This window comes from Ovis aries, chromosome 6, assembly GCF_016772045.2.
Source record: "Ovis aries strain OAR_USU_Benz2616 breed Rambouillet chromosome 6, ARS-UI_Ramb_v3.0, whole genome shotgun sequence".
NCBI lineage: Eukaryota > Metazoa > Chordata > Mammalia > Artiodactyla > Bovidae > Ovis > Ovis aries.
Genome location: NC_056059.1, coordinates 94066653 through 94085555, shown reverse-complemented (window position 1 = coordinate 94085555; position 18903 = coordinate 94066653). Strand labels below are relative to the sequence as shown.

The 18903-nt window shown below is 40.6% G+C and overlaps 1 protein-coding gene across 2 annotated transcripts in view; it reads right to left on the bottom strand.

Moving 5' to 3' along the window:
- Positions 1-461: 461 nt before the first annotated feature.
- ANXA3 (annexin A3) overlaps positions 462-18903 on the bottom strand; it is a 74216-nt gene continuing 55774 nt past the window's right edge. For both annotated transcript variants that reach the window (XM_060417650.1, XM_015096575.3), the window contains exons 8-13: positions 18505-18561; positions 18061-18154; positions 15107-15202; positions 10408-10466; positions 8353-8475; positions 462-869 (exon numbers count right to left, since the gene is read on the bottom strand). In XM_060417650.1, coding sequence (XP_060273633.1) covers positions 810-869; positions 8353-8475; positions 10408-10466; positions 15107-15202; positions 18061-18154; positions 18505-18561 — 489 coding nt within the window. In that variant the 3' untranslated portion in view covers positions 462-809. The remainder of the gene's footprint in view (positions 870-8352; positions 8476-10407; positions 10467-15106; positions 15203-18060; positions 18155-18504; positions 18562-18903) is intronic.

Below are 18903 nucleotides of genomic sequence, written 5' to 3'. Positions count from 1 at the left end.
TAGCCTAGGTATTTCATCTTAGGTCCCTTTCAGGAAAAAAAAAAAACATAAAAGAAAAAGTGTGTAGTTCTGCAAACTTATTTTAGAGGAAAAAGATACCTAAGAAACTTGATTCTAAATACTCATTCTGGGAAAGTAGTATTTAGCATGAAACAACCACAAGTCATGTTCACTGTTCAGATAGGCAGTGGTTAGATCAATAGTTTAGCGGATGTTTTCTGAGGGCTAAAATAGCTTCTCATGCATTGCCACTCCTCTAGCTTGATCAAACTAGAAAAGGGAGGCCAGGATTACACAGATCTTCATTTTTACTTCTTTCTTAAAGATGAATGTGATTAATAAGACACTAGATAAATTGAAGCAACCACAGCTTTTACAACAAAAACATGTTTTAAAATATCTTTAGTCATTGGCGCCAGGTACCAAACAACGGTGGCAGATGATAAAAACCAACAGACAGATCACCTTTTACACAGGCAACAACCTTTATTACACTGTTTGGCATTGAGTGCTTTACAACGATACAAAGATTCTCACTTCCAAAGCAGAAATGCAATTTGGGTAGTATTAGCAGATCTTTAATTTCATTTAAAAATTTCATTTATAAGTGGCTACATTATGATGAGACATTCTATGACAATAATCACTTTTTGTGGTTATTATTATTATGGAACAATGAGAATTTCTGTTAAAAAGAGGATATTGTGGACACTTGCTTGTACTTGTAAATACTGTGAAAAAGGAGTAGGCAGAGCTGAGGAAAATGCCCATCGTGGGAGCAGGCAGCCTTTGGAAAAGATGTTCTTGACTCAGTCATCTCCTCCACAGATCTTTAAGAGTGTGATCTCATAGTCTCCGGAAGTATCCGACTGCAAGGAACAGGAGAGGTGGAGAGAAGGAGAGACACAGCGTAAATAATGAGGGGACCATGGATGAATCGAATCCCGCAGCACTAGGGCAGTCACCGGCGTGGGAAGCTCATGACCTGTACCATTTGGCAATATACACCTGCAGTTCCACCATCCAGTCATATCTGTGGGAAATCGCGTTTCAGCCTAGCATCTTCTTTACAATATACAATACTTAAATTCTGCGTGATATATTGTGGTTAAATGTCAACTCGGGTTTTTTAAAAAAGGAAGAGTACATCAATTACATAATATTACATAACCTTTATTTTCTCACCAAACTTTAAAAAATATTTTATTATATTTATATTAATACTTATCAAACACTTGCTCTTCTAAAGGTTAACTACTTTAATCCTTACAACAACTGTGTAGTAGGTACCGTAACTATCTCCATTTAACCAAGAAGTAATATGAGAAAGACAGAAGTTAGGATATTTATCCCAGATTATAGAGAGTAAGCGCAGAATCGGAATTCAGGCCAGTTAACCTGGCTGCTTAACCCCATTCTATACTTCCTGACTTAAGAAAGTGAAATGAGCTACCTTCCTATAGAGTATGTTTCCCAGTTCCCCTCTCCTAGGATAGCCAAAAAAGATTCAGAAAAGATACCATGTGTATGCTGTGCTCAGTTGCTCATTTGTGTCCAACTCTTTGTGACTCCATGGACTGTGGCACACCAGACTTCTCTGTCCATAGAATTCTCCAGGCAAGAATACTAGAGTGGATTGTCATTTAGTATTCCAGGGGTCTTCCCAGCCCAGGGATCAAACCCGTGCCTCCCACGTCACCTGCACTGGCCAGCAGATTCTTTACCACTGAGCCATTAGGGAGTCTGAGGCTTAAAGTACAAGTTGCCATGTTTGTTATGTAAAAGAGGCAAAATGTTTGCATAGCATCTGTGATAAAACTTGGCTTTTGACCAAGATTGCTTAAAATCCTCACATTATTCTTATTTGATTCAAGGCAACTTCTTATCAGTTAAAACTTATATTGTAGTAAGATAGAGGAAGCAATGAAGAAGGGCCACTTAGAGAAGAGACTAAGCATTGCTTTCATAATAAGACACAACAGGCCTTAATACACATTCTTCTGTTTTACATAAATTTTAGTTCTTAAGTCTTGTTTTGCCCTGTATAATGGTCTCTTGAATCACTGACAAGTCAGCAACGCTCTGGCTTTGTATTAAAACAGCTCCCTCTAGCCATCTCTGATGAAGGTTGTAAGCAAGTATTAGGGGTTCCATTAGTTAGCTGAGAAAATACATCCAAGTAGTTTAAAACAGAACTAAACATAAAATTTTGATCCACTATAGACAATAAATGTTCATCCTTTTCTCCTACCTTCATTCCTTTATGTCTTTCAGGAAAATAGCTATTCTTTTTAAAAAGAATTTTTTTGACGTGGACCACTTTTAAAGTCTTTACTGAATTTGTTACAATATTGTTTCTATCTTCAGTTTTGGTTTTTTTGGCCACCAGGCATGTGAGATCTTAGCTACCTCATCAGGGATCAAACTCAAATCCTCAATATTGGAAGGTGAAGTCCTCTGTATGAATAAAAAATTCTATTTTATGGAGTTTTAGAAATTGTTATCCAAAAATATCAATGTATTTTCAAAACCTTTAAGCATAATTTACAGCTTCCTAATTAGGCCATATTAATTGTTCTTAAGAAACTAAATGTTTCTGTTGGCCTATTTTTAACAGTGGTACTGGTGGTTCTCTCCTCTCCCAATCTTTTTCCATTCTGACCACAACAAATCTATTCTAGGCTCTCATCTCTTGTAATTAGCTTCCTTGGATTCTCAATGCGTATTTTCCAAGGTGTTAATGCTTCTCGTTTTGGGAAATGGGTTCAATGACCATCATACCCATTAAGCAAGTAGCCCTCTCTTATCCTGTAAATAGTTCTGACTTTTCTTCCTTCCTCTCTGCCATCTCCACTTCTGTCTTCTTTGTAGACTCAGCCTCCACTCTTTAGCCAGTCACTGCTAGTAATGCTTAAATCCCAATTTATCACTTAAAATTCATATTACATTTTCTCTGAATCTATATTTTCTCCCTAGAGAATTTGCATGCATGTCCAAAGATTCAGTGACACAATTATTTCTGAAAATACATCCCATACCACTAGCTACAACTCGCCATCTCTATTTGCATGTTTTGAAGTGTCAGTTACAAATTGTAACTTGCCATGAGCATTTGGCATCTACCTCTACAAGGGTTAAATCATGTGCTGCTCCAGGAAGCTGTCCTTCAATATCCCCTGGAGGAAGTTCAGGGGTGAGGTCAGGAATGAGCCACTGTACTCCGGGAAAACTAGCAGAACAGGTCTTCAGACAGACATTTTTAGGAACTAATTTTATGAACCCAATCCTTGCATTTCCTCATATCTAGAAAATCACTAAATCCCTTCATGGTGACATCAGGTCCTCATGACTAGCAGAAAACCTTTTGTAAAATAAGCGCTTGATTCCATGAACGCCCCTTTAACCAAAATCACATATGTATTGACCTTCCCCACCTCCACCTCTTTGGAGTAGTGCCTCAGAGCTATCTGAAGTTAGATTCCCTGGGCTGCAGTCCTCATTTTGCCCCAAATAAAACGTAATTCGCAACTCTGACATTGTGCATTTGTTTTTAACTCGACAAAAGACACCTCGAACTTAACATGTGGAATTTTCTCCCTGACTCCCCCCAAAGGCGGGGGGCGGGGAAAGAAAAACCACTAAAAACCTGATCTACTTGTAAGGAAAGAAGCCTGTGTGCTAAATCACTTCAGTTGTGTCTGACTCTTTGCGATCCTATGGACCGTACCCCTGCCAGGCTTCTCTGTCCATGGGATTCTCCAGGCAAGAATACTTGAGAGGGTTGCCATGCCCTCTCCAGGGGATCTTCCTGACCCTGGGATCGAACCCAGGTCTCCTGCAGCCCCTGCACTACAGGTGGATTCTTTACCGCTGAGCCACCTGGGAAGCCCCAGACACCTGGGAGTCATCCTCAACTCCTTCTTTCTTTTCACAAGATGTCATATTGAGTCATTTGAAGTTTTAACTCCTAAGTATCTTCTGAGTCTTTGCTTTTTCCTCTCTTTGTATTAGCAGTAGCTTTGCATCAACTATTTTGAATCAGAGCTACTCTAATATGACTAGTACAGTAGCCCATCACTCCACATCCCTTCTATCTTATGTCCAATTCATTCTCCAGAGTCACGAGATCTTTTCTAAACATACTTCTGGTCATGACACTATGTGCTTAAAATTTAAACACTTCAATGGCTTCCCATCACTCTTAAGCTAAAGATAAATCTTTAAACATTGCCAAAAAGGCCCTGCACAATCCGGTCCCTCCAGCCTCGTTTTTCATTACGTTTCTTCCACCATGAGGTCTTTTCACTCATGACTCCTTTTGTTAGAATGCTCTGCTGAATTCTGACCCCTACAACCTTTGCCTTGTTAAGTCTAATCAGTTTCATTTTCAGATCTGAATCAAAACCTTCCTGTAGGTCAAACCCTCCTGTTATGTGATCTTACAGCACAATCTCTCTTTCCTTTACATCAAACATGGCTGTAATTTTACATTTATTTCTAATTCCATAAGGGCAGAAAACTTTTTTTCTTTACTTACAATTGTTACTCTGAGCCTGGTATATAATATACTTTCAGTAAGTATTTTAAATTGAATGAATGGAATACCAGTTTCCTGTTCTCAAGGCTCTCTTTCAACTGAATGGATCTTGCCACTGAGATTGTATTTTTCCATATTCCCAAGGTAGGCTCCTAATTAATCAAGCACCTTATTAATACTTATCCTTCTGCTGCTGCTGCTAAGTTGCTTCAGTCATGTCTGACTTTGTAAGACCCCATAGACGGCAGCCCACCAGGCTCCCCCATCCCTGGGATTCTCCAGGCAAGAACACTGCACGGGGTACTTATCCTTCTACTTCTCATCAAACGTGTGTTTCTAGAGCACTCACCTTTCAGACTCTATTGACCAGCATAGCACCAGGCTCATAAGGCACTCCACACATGCTTATTAACCTGAAAGGTAAGCTTCAGACTCACTTCCCTAAGAAATGTGCCGGGTGCTAAGTCGCTGCAGTTGTGTTTGACTCTCTGCGTCCATACAGACTGTAGCCCACCAGGCTCCTCTGTCCATGGAATTCTCCAGGCAAGAACACTGGAGTGGGTTGCCATACTCCCCTTCTGGGGATCTTCCCGACGCAGGGATGGAACCTGTATCTCTTATGTCTCCTGCACGTGCAGGCGGGCTCTTTACCCCTTGCGCCACCTGGAACTCGTGTACCAATGGAAGAGACGTGGGTTCAATCTCTCAGTCGGGAAGATCCCCTAGAGTAGGAAATGGCAACAGACTCCAGTATTCTTGCCTGGAAAATTCCATGGACAGAGGAGCCTGCCGGGCTTCAGTCCGTGGGGCTGCAAAGAACTGAACACAGTTGAGCGACTAAGCACACACACAGCGCCACCTGGGAAGATTCTCTATCTAATCCCAAACATCTGTTACTCTCAATTCCTCTATTACTCCTCTAGACCCCACATCCAATATTTCATTTTACGCTGTTTCACATTATTTTGTCAGCCTACTTTATCCTTTTTTTCAAATTTCTTTGCACTTACAATCTCACATTTTAGCAAGTAGTACCGATATGAAATATGATGATTATCTTGAAATTGCTTTATTTATGTCCACCTCAAGTCTACACATAAATTAGGAACTAACTGAGGGTAGCTACTACATTTTCTCTTAAAGACTCTGGAGACACGTTATTTTTTAGATAGATACTTAATTTGTTGATCAAGAAAATCTACCAAAAACTAATTTCATCCAGTTTTTTAAAATGTCTTAGTATTAAGTGACACACATTTGTTTTTCACTTACTTTCTTCCTCTTCTCCCCTCCAGTCATCACCTAAGGTGTTAATGAGCAGAGAAATGTCTAAACTAAACGCAGAAGGAAGAGGAAGACAGAAGCCAAGGCAAGGAGGATAGACAAAAAGATTCTATTCATCAATACAGAAAACGTAATGAAATTACTTAATAATCTATGTTAGGCAACAGAAATGAAGAAACCTAAGATAATTTTAAATTACACACTGAACTCTTCAGCAATGGATTTTTCTTTTCTATCAAGATACACATTGCTTACATGTTTCCTAATACAATAAGCTTCAATTACCCAGGCCATCTGGAGAGGGAGAGCTATCAGTTAATTGAATTTTCTGGTTTGCCAAGGGTGAACCAAAGGACCTCTTCATGTTTCAACCTTATTACTGGAAATCTTTATAAAATGTATGTGTCTCCTTTTCTGCCTTGGTAAGTACAATTTAGTTAACTTTATTGTATCTTCCTCTGTTGATTGAAACTATTGTAATGTGTCAGAATCGATTCAAATTGCATTGAGCATGAGCAGTTGATGAAATCTGTGCTAAGCCCCAGGCGCAACCGGACAGTGGCCTTTTCAAATAAATTTTCTTTTTCAACTTAAGCATGTATCTTTTCCTGCAAAGGTTTAGTACAAAAACAACAGACAGCTCTCATTAAAAAAAATAAAAATGATTTTGATGAGCAAATCTAGTTGACTAATTGAGGTGCAGTGGAAGTCAATTGATAATATTTACCAAAATTCCCTGTCCTTAGAGATAGTGAAGGACAGGGAAGCCTGGTGTGCTGCAGTCCATGGGGTCACAGAGAGTTGGACACGACTAGCAACTGAACAACAATCAAAATTACAGGTGTACTGACATCTGTCTCAGCACTCCTATCTACTATTGAGCACTCATCCTTCAGATACACTTGTACCTGATAAAATCACACATGCGTATTGCAGTGTTGTTTAGAATAGCAAGAAACTTGAAACATCTGTTGATGTGGTAGGTACAAATATACAAGTAATGGAATGATATGCAGCTGTTAAAAAGAATGAGAAAACTTCCTCGCAACCTGAATGTCCATCGACAATGGAATGGATAAAGAAAATATGGTACATACATACAATGGAATATTACCCAGCCATTAAAAAGAATGAAATAATGTCATTTGCAGCAACATGGTAGACTTAGAGAGTGTCATACTGAGTGAAGTAAGTCAGACAAAGAAGGAGAAATATTGTAAGACATCCCTTATATGTGGAATCTAAAAAGAAATGATACAAACGCACTTACAAAACAGAAAGAGATTCACAGTCTTAGAGAATGAACTGATGGCTGCCGGCAGGTGGAAGGGTGGAGGGAAGGGACAGTTAGAGAGTTTAGGATGGACATGTACACACTCCTGTATTTAAAATGAATAACCGGTAAGAACCTACTGTATAGCACATGGAACTCTGCTCAATGCTATGTGGCAGTCTGAACAGGAGGGAAATTTGGGGGAGAATGGATACATGTATATGTATAGTTGAGCTCCTTCACTGTTCATCTGAAACTATCAAAACATTGTTTATCAACCAGCTATACGCCAATGCAAAATAAAAAGTTAAAGAAAAAGAATGAGAAAGCTTCCTTCCTGAAATGAAAAGAACTGCAAAGTGCAGAATCATGTTATCTTTTGTGTAAAACAAAGAGGAAATGTAAAATACATACTTTTGTTCTACTGCCAGAAAGAATAACTGAAAAAAATTAAAACAGTGCAATATAAGAAAACAGACAAGCAATTTGCATATGCAATTCACAAAAGAAGAAAAATCAGTGGCCACTAAACCTAAAAAAAATAAAATGTTGAGTGCCTTTTATGTATCTAGGATTTTAGAGCTGAAAAATAATTACTATCTTTAAGAAATATTTTGTCACTCTTTTTTAGAGGTTTCTTTCTTTCTTTTTTCTTAATCTTTAGGTTGGAATAGAATTGCTTTACAATATTGTGTTAAGTTTCTGCTGTACAAAACATGAATCAGCCGTATGTATACACATACAACCCTTTCTCTGAAACGTCCCTGCCAGCCACCCCTATGCCATCCATCTGGGTCATCACAAGCATCAGGCTGAGTTCCATGTGCTACACAGCAGCTTCCCACTGGCTGTTTCACCCAAAGAAGTGCATGTATGTCAATGCTACTCTCTCAGTTTGTTCCACTCCCTCCTGGTGTCCACAAATCCATTCTCTCCCTCTGTGCCTCTATTCCTGCCCTGAAAATAGGTTCAGCAGCACCATTCTTCTAGATTCCATATTTGTGCATTAATACATGACACTTGTTTTTCTCTTTCTGACTTACTACACCCTGTATGACAGACTCTAGATTCATCCACATCACCACTGACTCAAATTCACTCCTTTTTATGGCTGACAAATAATTCAAAAAACACATTTACACACTGACAAGGAGAGAGAAACCTAACTCATGAATTGCCATGATTTGAGGATTATAAGGGAAAGACGACGGGTAGAGAGAGGCAAGATATGTTTTGCTATTTTTAAGAAGAGACTTACTTTAATTGCTGAATACAGGGAGTAGCCAGAAAGCTTCTTAAACTCTGCTCGAATGTCCAGAAGGTCAATTTCTGATCTGGAAACCATTATTCGGTTCAGAGTAAACTCATCAGTTCCAGCACCCTGTTAAGAAATGCAAGTGTCCACGAGACCAATCTCATTGCTCACAAAACAACACATGGATCTCTATTCATGAGACACTGATCATGGTACACAAACTATTCAACCGCAGTGACTCCTTCTCTCATTTTTCATCAAACACCCTCATTCATTTATTCAAGAACATTTTCTGCCATTGCATTGCTAAATGCTGAAAACAGAGATGAGACGCCCCTGTTAAGCTTTCAGTTTTGTAAAGGATACAGGTGAGAAAATGGGCCATTACAATAAAATCTGATATATGGGAAGTGTTGGGTACTATGGGAGCATATGTTAGGGAGGTCTACCATATTCAAATCAAGGATTAGTAAAGGACTGTTTGAGAAAGTGGGATTTAAGCTGGGGCCAATAGCCAGCCAGGAGAAGAAGGAATGGAGTTATTATGCAGAGGGAAAAAAAATGTTTCAATATAAGATACAGCATACGTGACGCTTTAGGGCAAGAAATAATACCACATTTACGGATACATAAGTAATAAGAAGGAACAGCAAGAAATATATCTGGAAAGGCCAGACCTTATAAACCATGAAATGAAATTCTGACTTCATCCTGAGTGTGAAGAACTATTTGTAGTCTGTTAAAAATTAGTATGTTGAGATCAGATCAGATTTGTAATTTCAGAAGGTTCCTTTGACAGCAGCAGTCTGAAGAATGGATTGCAGGAAAAGAGTAGGATGAAGATGACAGAATAAGACTGGAAGCTTTGAGATCCATCCAGAAGTGATTACATAACCAAGAGAGACACAGAAAGTGATGTTGACGGCCTGATCTACAATAATGGTAGTAGGGATGGAGAAAATTGATAAGATTTAAGAGATGCTCGTAAAGGTAGACTGACAAATCTTAATGATGTTTGAGAAGAAAGAGGGAAAGAGAAGCGTAGAATTTCTAGCTGAGCAGTTAGGTGGATATTGACACCATTCATTTATCCAACAAATGCTTACTGAGCACAACAAATGCTTACAGAGCACACACTCTCATGGAGTTCTCCCTGATGGAGGTGGACAGGAAGGACAGTAAGTTAGTGGTACTGAGAATGATGGGGTGGAGTGTCAGTGAAAGGAAGTCAGGTGACCTGGGTAGACAGGGAAGACCTCTCTCAGGAGGATGCATGAGCTGAGACCTCAGAGATGAGAGGAGGCAGCCATAGATAGATCTGGAGGAGACACACACTGGGCAGGGAGCATGACAAACGCCAACACCCTGACATGGGTAGACGCTTGGAGTAATCACGGAACAGAAAGAAGGCTGACGTGGCTGAGCTGTAGAGATCAAGGGTGGGGAGGAAGGCTAGTTCCTATCAGTGTTATCCACTGAGATGACTGAAGGCAGGAGGCAGAGCAAGACTGGGATGGGAGGTGACGAAAGTGCTGTGTTTATTGCAGACACAGCTTTGAAAGGGCACGTGGATTTCTATAGGAAATGTCCAGGAAGAAACTGCTGCCAGCATCTTCTGCATGCCAGGCTCACTATGAGGGTCTGAAGATATAAATGAGAAAGAACTGAACAGATTCACAGAGCTCCCTGCCTAGAAGTGACAGCAGATGAGAAAACACAGGGTTTCTACATCCTGAAAGGCGGCTAGCTCAGTGTGGGTTAAGTAAGGTGGCTTGAGAGGCCACTGGATCACGTTTGAGGGCTGGTGTCCTAAAACCAATCAACTGCCTACATTACTGTGAAGTGGGAGAAATAATTTAGTCAGCACTTCAGTGCACCTACCTCTGTAATGATTAGGAAACTCATTATCAACCTATGAGCCAAATTAGTAGACAGATTAGCTACAAAAGAGAACTATATCAAAGTGGAAAAGAAATAGGAAATGCCATCAATATTAAGCAATATTTTTACATTTTCCTGGAGGGAAGCTAAGAATATAAATGAAATTTCCAGACCAACCTTCAAAGCTTGGTACAGTCTTTCAGCTAAAAAGGCAGGCGTGTTCCTCGCACAACGAACTGTTGTAAAAAAGCAAAGTAATGTTCAGTTTCATTTAATAGAAATTGAGTTAATCTATAGTAATACATTTTTAAAAAAGATTCTTTTTGGGTCACCATACCATTCTCCTCCTCCCTACTCCTAGCTTTTCTTTAGAATGAAAGAATGAATGAATGCTCAGCCTGAATTTTGAAGCCTTATAACATCATATTTGCATGGAACTTTAACACAGTAATTATCCTTAGCCACAGGGAAAATAAAATTACCTGCCAAAGATACTCCCACAGCAGCTGACTCATTTCCAGATTCCAGACACACCAACACCTACGCTTACATTTGATAACTCCCTAGGGTGTAGAGCTGCTCCATTTCTAACATCTTTGACTACTGATGAATAGCTTGGGTCTAAAAATTGCAGAGATGTTGCTCCAAATAACTCATTAGGCAAATAGGGGCACTGGAGCTCAGCTTAAAACCAATTTTTCCAATAGAAAGATCTTTTTCTTAAGTGATTGAATTATAATTTATAGACTGATTAATTACATAACCAGTGTGTGTAATCTAAATTCAGTCATTGAAAAAACACACTGAAATCTTTCAATTCTTTATTTTGAAATAATGAGTAAAGCAGAAATAATAATAATAATAATAAAGATAACTGGCAAAAACATGAGCAAATGAATTATCCTTTAAAGTGAAAGTAGCCAGGACTAGAAAAGTCTGTAGGGAATAAGTCTGTTTATTGCAACACAATTACTTGTATCATCTTAAGTTTGATCTCTAGGTAGAAAGCTGACCAAAAGTGAATGAATTTTATAATGAATTTTGGAGATCAGAACAAGAACAGTGGCTTTCTCATAGTGCCTTTCAGACTCTTTTAAGGAAAGTGAAAAGACCTTTTGTGTCTGTGTCTTAAGGGAAACAGAGAAATGTATTAGGAACGTGGAATCTGGAACAAACATGATAACAGCTACAGATTTGAAATTGTCTGAGAAGAAACCAAGGATGTGAATTGGTATTACCTATATTTTTCTCAAACTTATATTCAGCAAGCCTTAATCATTTGATTGAAAGTTGTTATGCCTGCTTTTATCCTATTAAGTCTTTCAATCATCTCGCTCCCCACAAACTAAATGCAGGGAATCTTTTCTTTCCATAATCCTTTATCCTCTCCTTCGCTTTATGGTCTTAACTACCAGATTTGTTCCTCATGTGTGAATATTTGGGCAAGTGGTAGCGTATACAGTATAAAGAAGCCTGCTTTAAGACTCAACCCCAGTAGGAAAACTCAGGGAAATTCCAAAAAATCAGGGAGTCTTTTGAAGTTCGTTATGATGATCAAGAGTTCTTGGTTGCCTGCTTCTTACCATTTGTGTTCTTTTGACCAAACTTTCTCAGGCCTCCCCGACCCCTGTCACAGGCCCCTGAATCCTCGCTTGGTCCCCAGACTGAGCAAGTACCAAAATGCCAACATGCCTCCTTTTCAGCTTATCCTAAGAACGAGCTGACAAGGCGAGACACGCTTCCTTTCAACCCCCAACGATCCTGCCTCCTTGCTTGTCCAACTTCTTTAAAAATTTCTGCTAGGGCTTTCCTGATGGTCCAGTGGTTAAGGATCCATCTATCAAGGCAGGGTTCAATCCCTGGGTCCGGGGAGATCCCACATGCTGTGCCACGACTACTGAGCCCAAGAGCTATAGCTACCAAAGCCTGCACACCCTAGAGTTCTTGCTCCAGGAGAGACGGCACCTCAGTGATAAGCCCACAGACCACAACTAAAGAAGAGTCCCCCTCGCCACAACTAGAGAAAAGCGCACGCAGCAATGGAGACCCAGCATGCGACAAATCAATCTCAAAAAAAAAGCTTCTGCTAAGATCTGTTTATCTCTTCTCCATAAAAGAAAAGCTTTTTCTGTTTGATTTTCAGAATCCTGTATACATTTCTGAGATTAAAGTCTTCTCCCTAATGAAATAGTCTCTTTGAAGAAAGCTTCTTCCTATCTACGTACAGATTTGACAACCAGCGATCTTCCTACCACGCATTTCTCAGATGTTAGATGGTTTTTCGTGTCGAAAGCTATGTGTTGGCAGTGTATTAGATTCCTTGTGTATGAAATAGCCAGGACAGGCAGATCTATTGACTCAGAAAGGAAATTGGTGGTTGCCAGGGGTGGGGAGGAATGGGGGGTGACTGTCAGTGGGCACAGGGTTTCTTTGAGAGCTGATGGAAAGATCCCAAACTTAGATCCTGGTGACAGCTGCACAACTCTGTGAAAGCAGAGAGCACTGAATTGCATACTTCGGGTGAATTTTATGGTACTTGACTTCTATCTCAATAAAGATTTCTTTAAAATGTATTCTAGTGATAGCCTGAAATAGAAAATGAAAGTGAGACATATCTTGAACTTTAAATTAGTTAAATTTTAAAGTGTTTCTTTCACTTGATAAAATAACACACACTGTAGCCCAAATTTAGTGCATAATTCAGTATCTATTTCCAAAAATGCCTCTTAGCTCAATGAAGTGAGAATCTGTACCTCTTAATAAAGTTTTTCAAATAATACATCAGGCAAGGTAAAAAGCAGCAAAACTGATGTAAAGGTTAAAGGATGAAATGAAAAAAATTAACTGGCTTTATCACTGACACTGGAATATTCTCAAAGCTAAGTATGGAGACTGATCTCTGATTCTTTTTTTTTTTTTAATTGAAAAAGAAGCTTTTTATTCTTTCTTGGCCTGTCTTTTAGCAAGTCACTTATACATACACACACATACGTCCTCGCTAAGATGCTTCAGTTGTGTCCAACTCTGTGCAACCCTATGGATTATAGCCTACCAGGCTCCTCTGTCCATGGAATGCTTCTCCAGGCAAGAATACTGGAGTGGGTTGCCATGCCCTCCTCCAGGGGGTCTTCTGCACTCAGGGATTGAACTTGTGTCTCTTATGTTCCCTGCATTGGCAGGTGGGTCCTTTACCACCAGTGCCACCTGGGAAGCCCGTGTGTGTGTGTGCGTGTGTGTGTGTGTGTGTGTGTGTGTGTGTGCATATTTTTTTAAAGCAGCATTTGGATCCTATTCTTGGCACTGATGAGAGGATCAGAAGTTAGTGAAATAACACATGCAGAGGAAATCCTGAGAATAGAGCCAAACCTTAGGGAGGGCTTGCTCCCTGGTACTTTTTCTGTAATTTAGAATACTTCACTGTGGACGGGGTGACACGCGCAGGTTTCAATCTCCGTTTCCCCTGAAGCACATTGGAGAGGCTGGTTAACATCACAGGCTGTGGAGCCCAAATGCCTAGGTTAGAACCCCAGCTCCACCATACTTTCCCTGAGTAACCTGGGAAAGGAACTTAACCTTTCAGTGCCTCAGGTCTCCTATGGGGATAATAACAATCCCTCACCCATGGGATTGTCATGAGGCTTAAATGGGTTGTTGTTTGCCAAGAGGTTAGCATAATGCCGAGCATATCGTACGTGCCTGACGAATGTTTATTTAAAAAGTACAATTTGAGGCACCTTCCACCCTCCAGAGGTGGTAATTAACATTTGAAAGATGAATCAGAGCCTCACTCTGGAGGGTACGCTTAGATATCAGCTATCTTTATCTCACTGGAGAAGCTATCAATTATTATGATTGATGTTAGATATGATATTTCATTGGTGAAATGATAAGTTTTGTGGAGGACAGGTACTCCTACCCTGGCATTAGCAGAGAAGCAAGACCAACAGTCACCAGAAATTAGAGAATTTTGGGATTCTGAACAATCCTGTCTGCTTATGAGCATTTAGACTGAGTTGCGGGTAAAGAATCCGCCTACAATGCAGGAAACACAGGAGACATGGGTTTGATCCCTGGGTCGGGAAGATCCCCTAGAGGACGAAATGGCAACCCAGTCCAGTACTTTTGCCTGAAAAATCCCATGGACAGAGGAGCCTGGAGGGCCACAGACCATGGAGTCACAAAGAGTGGGCCACAACTGACTGACTAAGCACTCTCGCACGCTTGACTTGGACTAGAATGGTCACTGAATCCTGTCTTTGAAGAGTGTCTCTTTCCTCTGAATGCATCTTTCTTGCAAGGTGTTCTTTGGGTGCCTAAAAGCACAGGCTGCAGAGACCTGATGGAGAAGACAGACCAGCTTACATAACCATGTTTTGTCTGCCTGTTAATCCACGTGTCTCTCCAGGCACAGATTCAGTCCGTGACTTATTTTCTTTCTGATTCTCCCTGTTCGCACAGCCAACAAGGAGGAGACCCGCAGTTCTGTCCTGAGTTTAATGTTGGGAAGCCACTGACATCTTCCAAAAATAACCAAACATGATTAATTACCATATGGGCTTAGATCTAGGCTTTCAATGGGCTCCATAAAAATACCAGTAGAAGTGTAACATTTTTCTTTCTCAAGGAGTTTATAATCCAAACGTGGTACCAAGATAAACACAAAGTTAAACGGCAAAGGAAGCCCTAAACAGAGAACATCTTCCTGCATCCATTTCACAATATTTGTTGAGCATATGGTGTGTACCATGGACTGTGCTGAGGGCTCTGGGAAGCATAAAGATGGATCAGTCAGGATTCTGAGATGAAAAGAGCTGATCCTGACACTGATTGAAAACTAGTGCAAAGTGTCTCAGTTTATAAGCACTCATGGACTTACCTATGGCCAGCAGTAAGTCTTCAAAATGCCCAGACAATTCTCCTTTTATGCTGTCCTCGATGTCCTTCTGGCTGATGTTTCTGTATTCATCAAACGCTGAAAAGCAGCATGGCAAAAAAAATTGAAAGCATCCTAGTTGACACCTGAATATATTTTAGCTTCTGATTTGATATGCAGCAAATCATGTTATTAAGTAGCAAGCACAAACACTTCTTTAAACCATCAAAAACTCAGCACAGAAGTTTTTGTTTAGGGTTTCTTTTTAAAAATATCATCGACAATAAAACTTGAACTTCATAGGCCATTTTCTTCAATGATTAATCTCTCTCTCTCCTTTCTTCCCTCCCCATCCTAGGCTGTAAGCATTTAAAATAGCCTGAAAGGTTAAATGATAAACAATTTCTCCAGCAAGGTGGGCTAACTTTTAAAAGATAACAGCACCTGAGGAACAAGAATGTGGTCATGAGTCAAATATATTTTAAATCTGCTGCTGAAATCTTAACTGTGAGGATTTCTTTGTGCTGAATAATAAATCACTCCCCAAGGCAGCAGAGCCTATTTCATACTTACTGGAAGGCATTGAAAGTTCTTGGTCAATATTTCCCGAAAGTAAAACCTGTACACACACCACCTAGCTTGGAGGGATACTTCATAAGCCAAGTATATTATTTCCAAGTAAAATTTGAAAACAGAAAATTTGGAGATCTGTGATTGTTTGGTTTTTATTTCTCAAATAAAGATATTAATAAAGCAACTATAATATATAATTACTATAAGTTTATAAAAAGGGTGAAATTTCAATGTCCAAGTCTCCTCATTTTCCCACGAACTCGGTGTAAGCATAGTCATGCACCGTGGTGGTTCTCCAGACCAGCACAGGGAAGATACAGTTAGATGTCCACAGGAAGTGGCGTTCTAGATTTTTGGGTGCTGTTGCTTCCAGAATGACCCAGGGACATGCATGAGTGAAGGGGTGGGTGCTTAGCAGTTCCACGGAATAGCTGATCTGAGAAAAACAGCTTCCCCACTGCACCCTTTTACCTTCATATCAGAAAAAGCTGAATGATAATCCGTATTTATGCATTAACAGAGATCACCTGTGATGCCTGGTTTTCCTGGAAAGTAGCTAACTAGGCAAGAGAGGGGCTGGAAGCCGTGATTTAGGATCTGCCATCAGCAGGAACACTGCTCTCTGCTTTCAGCCCAGAGGGCGGCTCCTCTTTCCTCCCTCCCAAACCGACCCTGTCTATTATCTGTCACACACTCATTTCACATGCTAGAAGGTAACGCTCAAAATCCTTCCAGCTAGGCTTCGACGGTACATCAACTGAGAACTTCCAGATGTACAAGCTGATTTAGAAAAGGCAGAGGAACCAGAGATCAAATGGCCACCATCTGCTGGATCATAGAAAAAGCAAGGTAATTCCAGAAAAACATCTACTTCATTGGCGACGCTAAAGTCTTTGACTGTGTGGATCACAACAAACTGGAAAATTCTTCAAGAGATGGGAATACCAGACCACCTGACCTGCCTCCTGAGAAATCTGTATGCAGGTCAAGAAGCAACAGTTAGAACCAGACATGGAACAATGGACTGGTTTCAAATTGGGAAAGGAGTACATCAAGGCTGTATATTGTCACCCTGCTTATTTAACTGATATGCAGAGTACATCATGCAAAATGCTGGGCTGGATGAAGCACAAGCTGGAATCAAGATTGCCAGGAGAAATATCAATCACCTCAGATACGCAGATGACACCACCCTTATGGCAGAAAGTAAAGAGGAACTAAAGAGCCTCTTGATGAAGATGAAAGAGAAGAAGGAAAAAGCTGGCTTAAAACTCAACATTCAAAAACTAAAGATCTTGGCATCTGGTCCCATCACTTCAGGGCAAATAGATGGGGAAACAATGGAAACAGTGACTGACTTATTCTTTTGGGTTCCAAAATCATTGCAGATGGTGACTGCAGCCATGAAATTAAAAGACTTTGCTCTTTGGAAGAAAAACTATGACAAACCAAGATAGCATGTTAAAAAGCAGAGACATTACTTTGCCAACAAAGGTCCATCTAGCCAAAGCTATGGTTTATCCAGTAGTCATGTATGGATGTGAGAGCTGGACAATAAAAAAGGCTAAGCACTGGAGAACTGATGCTTTAGAACTGTGGTATTGGAGAAGACTCTTGAGAGTCCCTTGGACAGCAAGGAGATCAAACTAGTCAATCCTAAAGGAAATCAGTCCTGAATATTCATTGGAAGGACTGATGCTGAAGCTGAAACTCCAATACTTTGGCCACCTGATGTGAAGAACTGATTCACTGGAAAAGACCCTGATGCTGGGCAAGATTGAAGGCAGAAGGAGAAGGATATAACAGAGGATGAGATGGCTGGATGGCATCACCGACTCACTGGACATGAGTTTGAGCAAGCTCCAGGAGATGGTGAAGGACACGGGAGTCTGGCATGCTACAGTCCAAAGAGTTGCAAAGAGTTGGACACAACTGAGTGGCTGAACATCAACACTAGGGGGTAAAGAATCTGCCTGCAACGCAGGTGACGCAGGAAATGTGGCTTTGATCCCTGGATCAGGAAGATCCCTTTGGAGGAGGAAATGGCAACCCACTCCAGTATTCTTGCCTGGAAAATCCGATGGACAGAAGAACCTGTTGGGCTACAGTCCGTGGGGTTGCAAAGAGTTGGACACGACTGAGTGACTGAACACACACAGGTAATCTACTCAGCTCCGAGGGTAAAACCCGAGTACTGTTGATCCTCCTTGAGTTGGAGCACAGCTTCCCCAGGTCGTTTCCTGAAATGTCTGTACATAAAAATGGGACCGCCTTCACCATTTTTAACTTCATTTTCCAGAATTATGTATATTAAACCCTCAAGTACTTGCAAAAACAACACAATGCAGAGAAAAAAATAAAAAGATTGTAACGTGAGTCCATACTCAGTTTCAACTGAGGAAAGCTCCTTAGACACAGGATGTCGGTGAAGGCATCTTCATCCGTGCCCCATCTCTTTTCACCAGCATTATAGAGAATCTGTTGGAAAAGAGAGAAGACGTAAATGCTAGTACGGACCCAATTCTGTCTCTTTTTGAGGAGGTGGGATGAGAAGAGGAGTAAGTTTATTTCATAGGTCACTGAGGTCTTTGATAAGCCATGTCTCTCACTTCTAGCAGAAAAAGCTGGCAGTTGAAGTGGCAGGAGCCAGGGGAATAATAACCAGCACTGGGGAAGGCAGAAAGATGGAGCTAAGGTATTGCTGGGCTTCAGGCTTCTCCTTCAGACAGAAAAGAAAAGAGCACAGCCCCAGCTGATGCCGGAGATATAAGAAGGCAGTAAGGAGGGAGGAGAGTTCAAGGACATGTTTTCTCTGCTCTGTTACTGACCTGAGCATCCTTTTTGGCCAGCTGCTCATCCACTTTTAGACTCTCATCTCTTCTGCCCTAATGAGAGAAGATAAAAATGAAGGCAGTCTTTTTAAAGATAAATATTCCACCATTTGGCATTTGAACCCGCGGGGCCTCTTAGAGCTGTTTCTTCCAGTGAGGACCACATGGCCCAAAGGAATGGAGCACTCACAGCTCTCTTTCTGGCCCTGCCGCTGACTAGCCATGAAATCTGTAGCAAATCCCTACAGTCTTCCGAGCACGAGTTTCCTTTTCTGGAAACTCAAGGTCTTCAGGGAATCATAAGACAAGCCACACCTTGGGAGAAAATGTATGCAAACACATATCTGATACAGGGCTTGTATCTAAAATACATAGAAGCTCTTAAAACTTGACAAA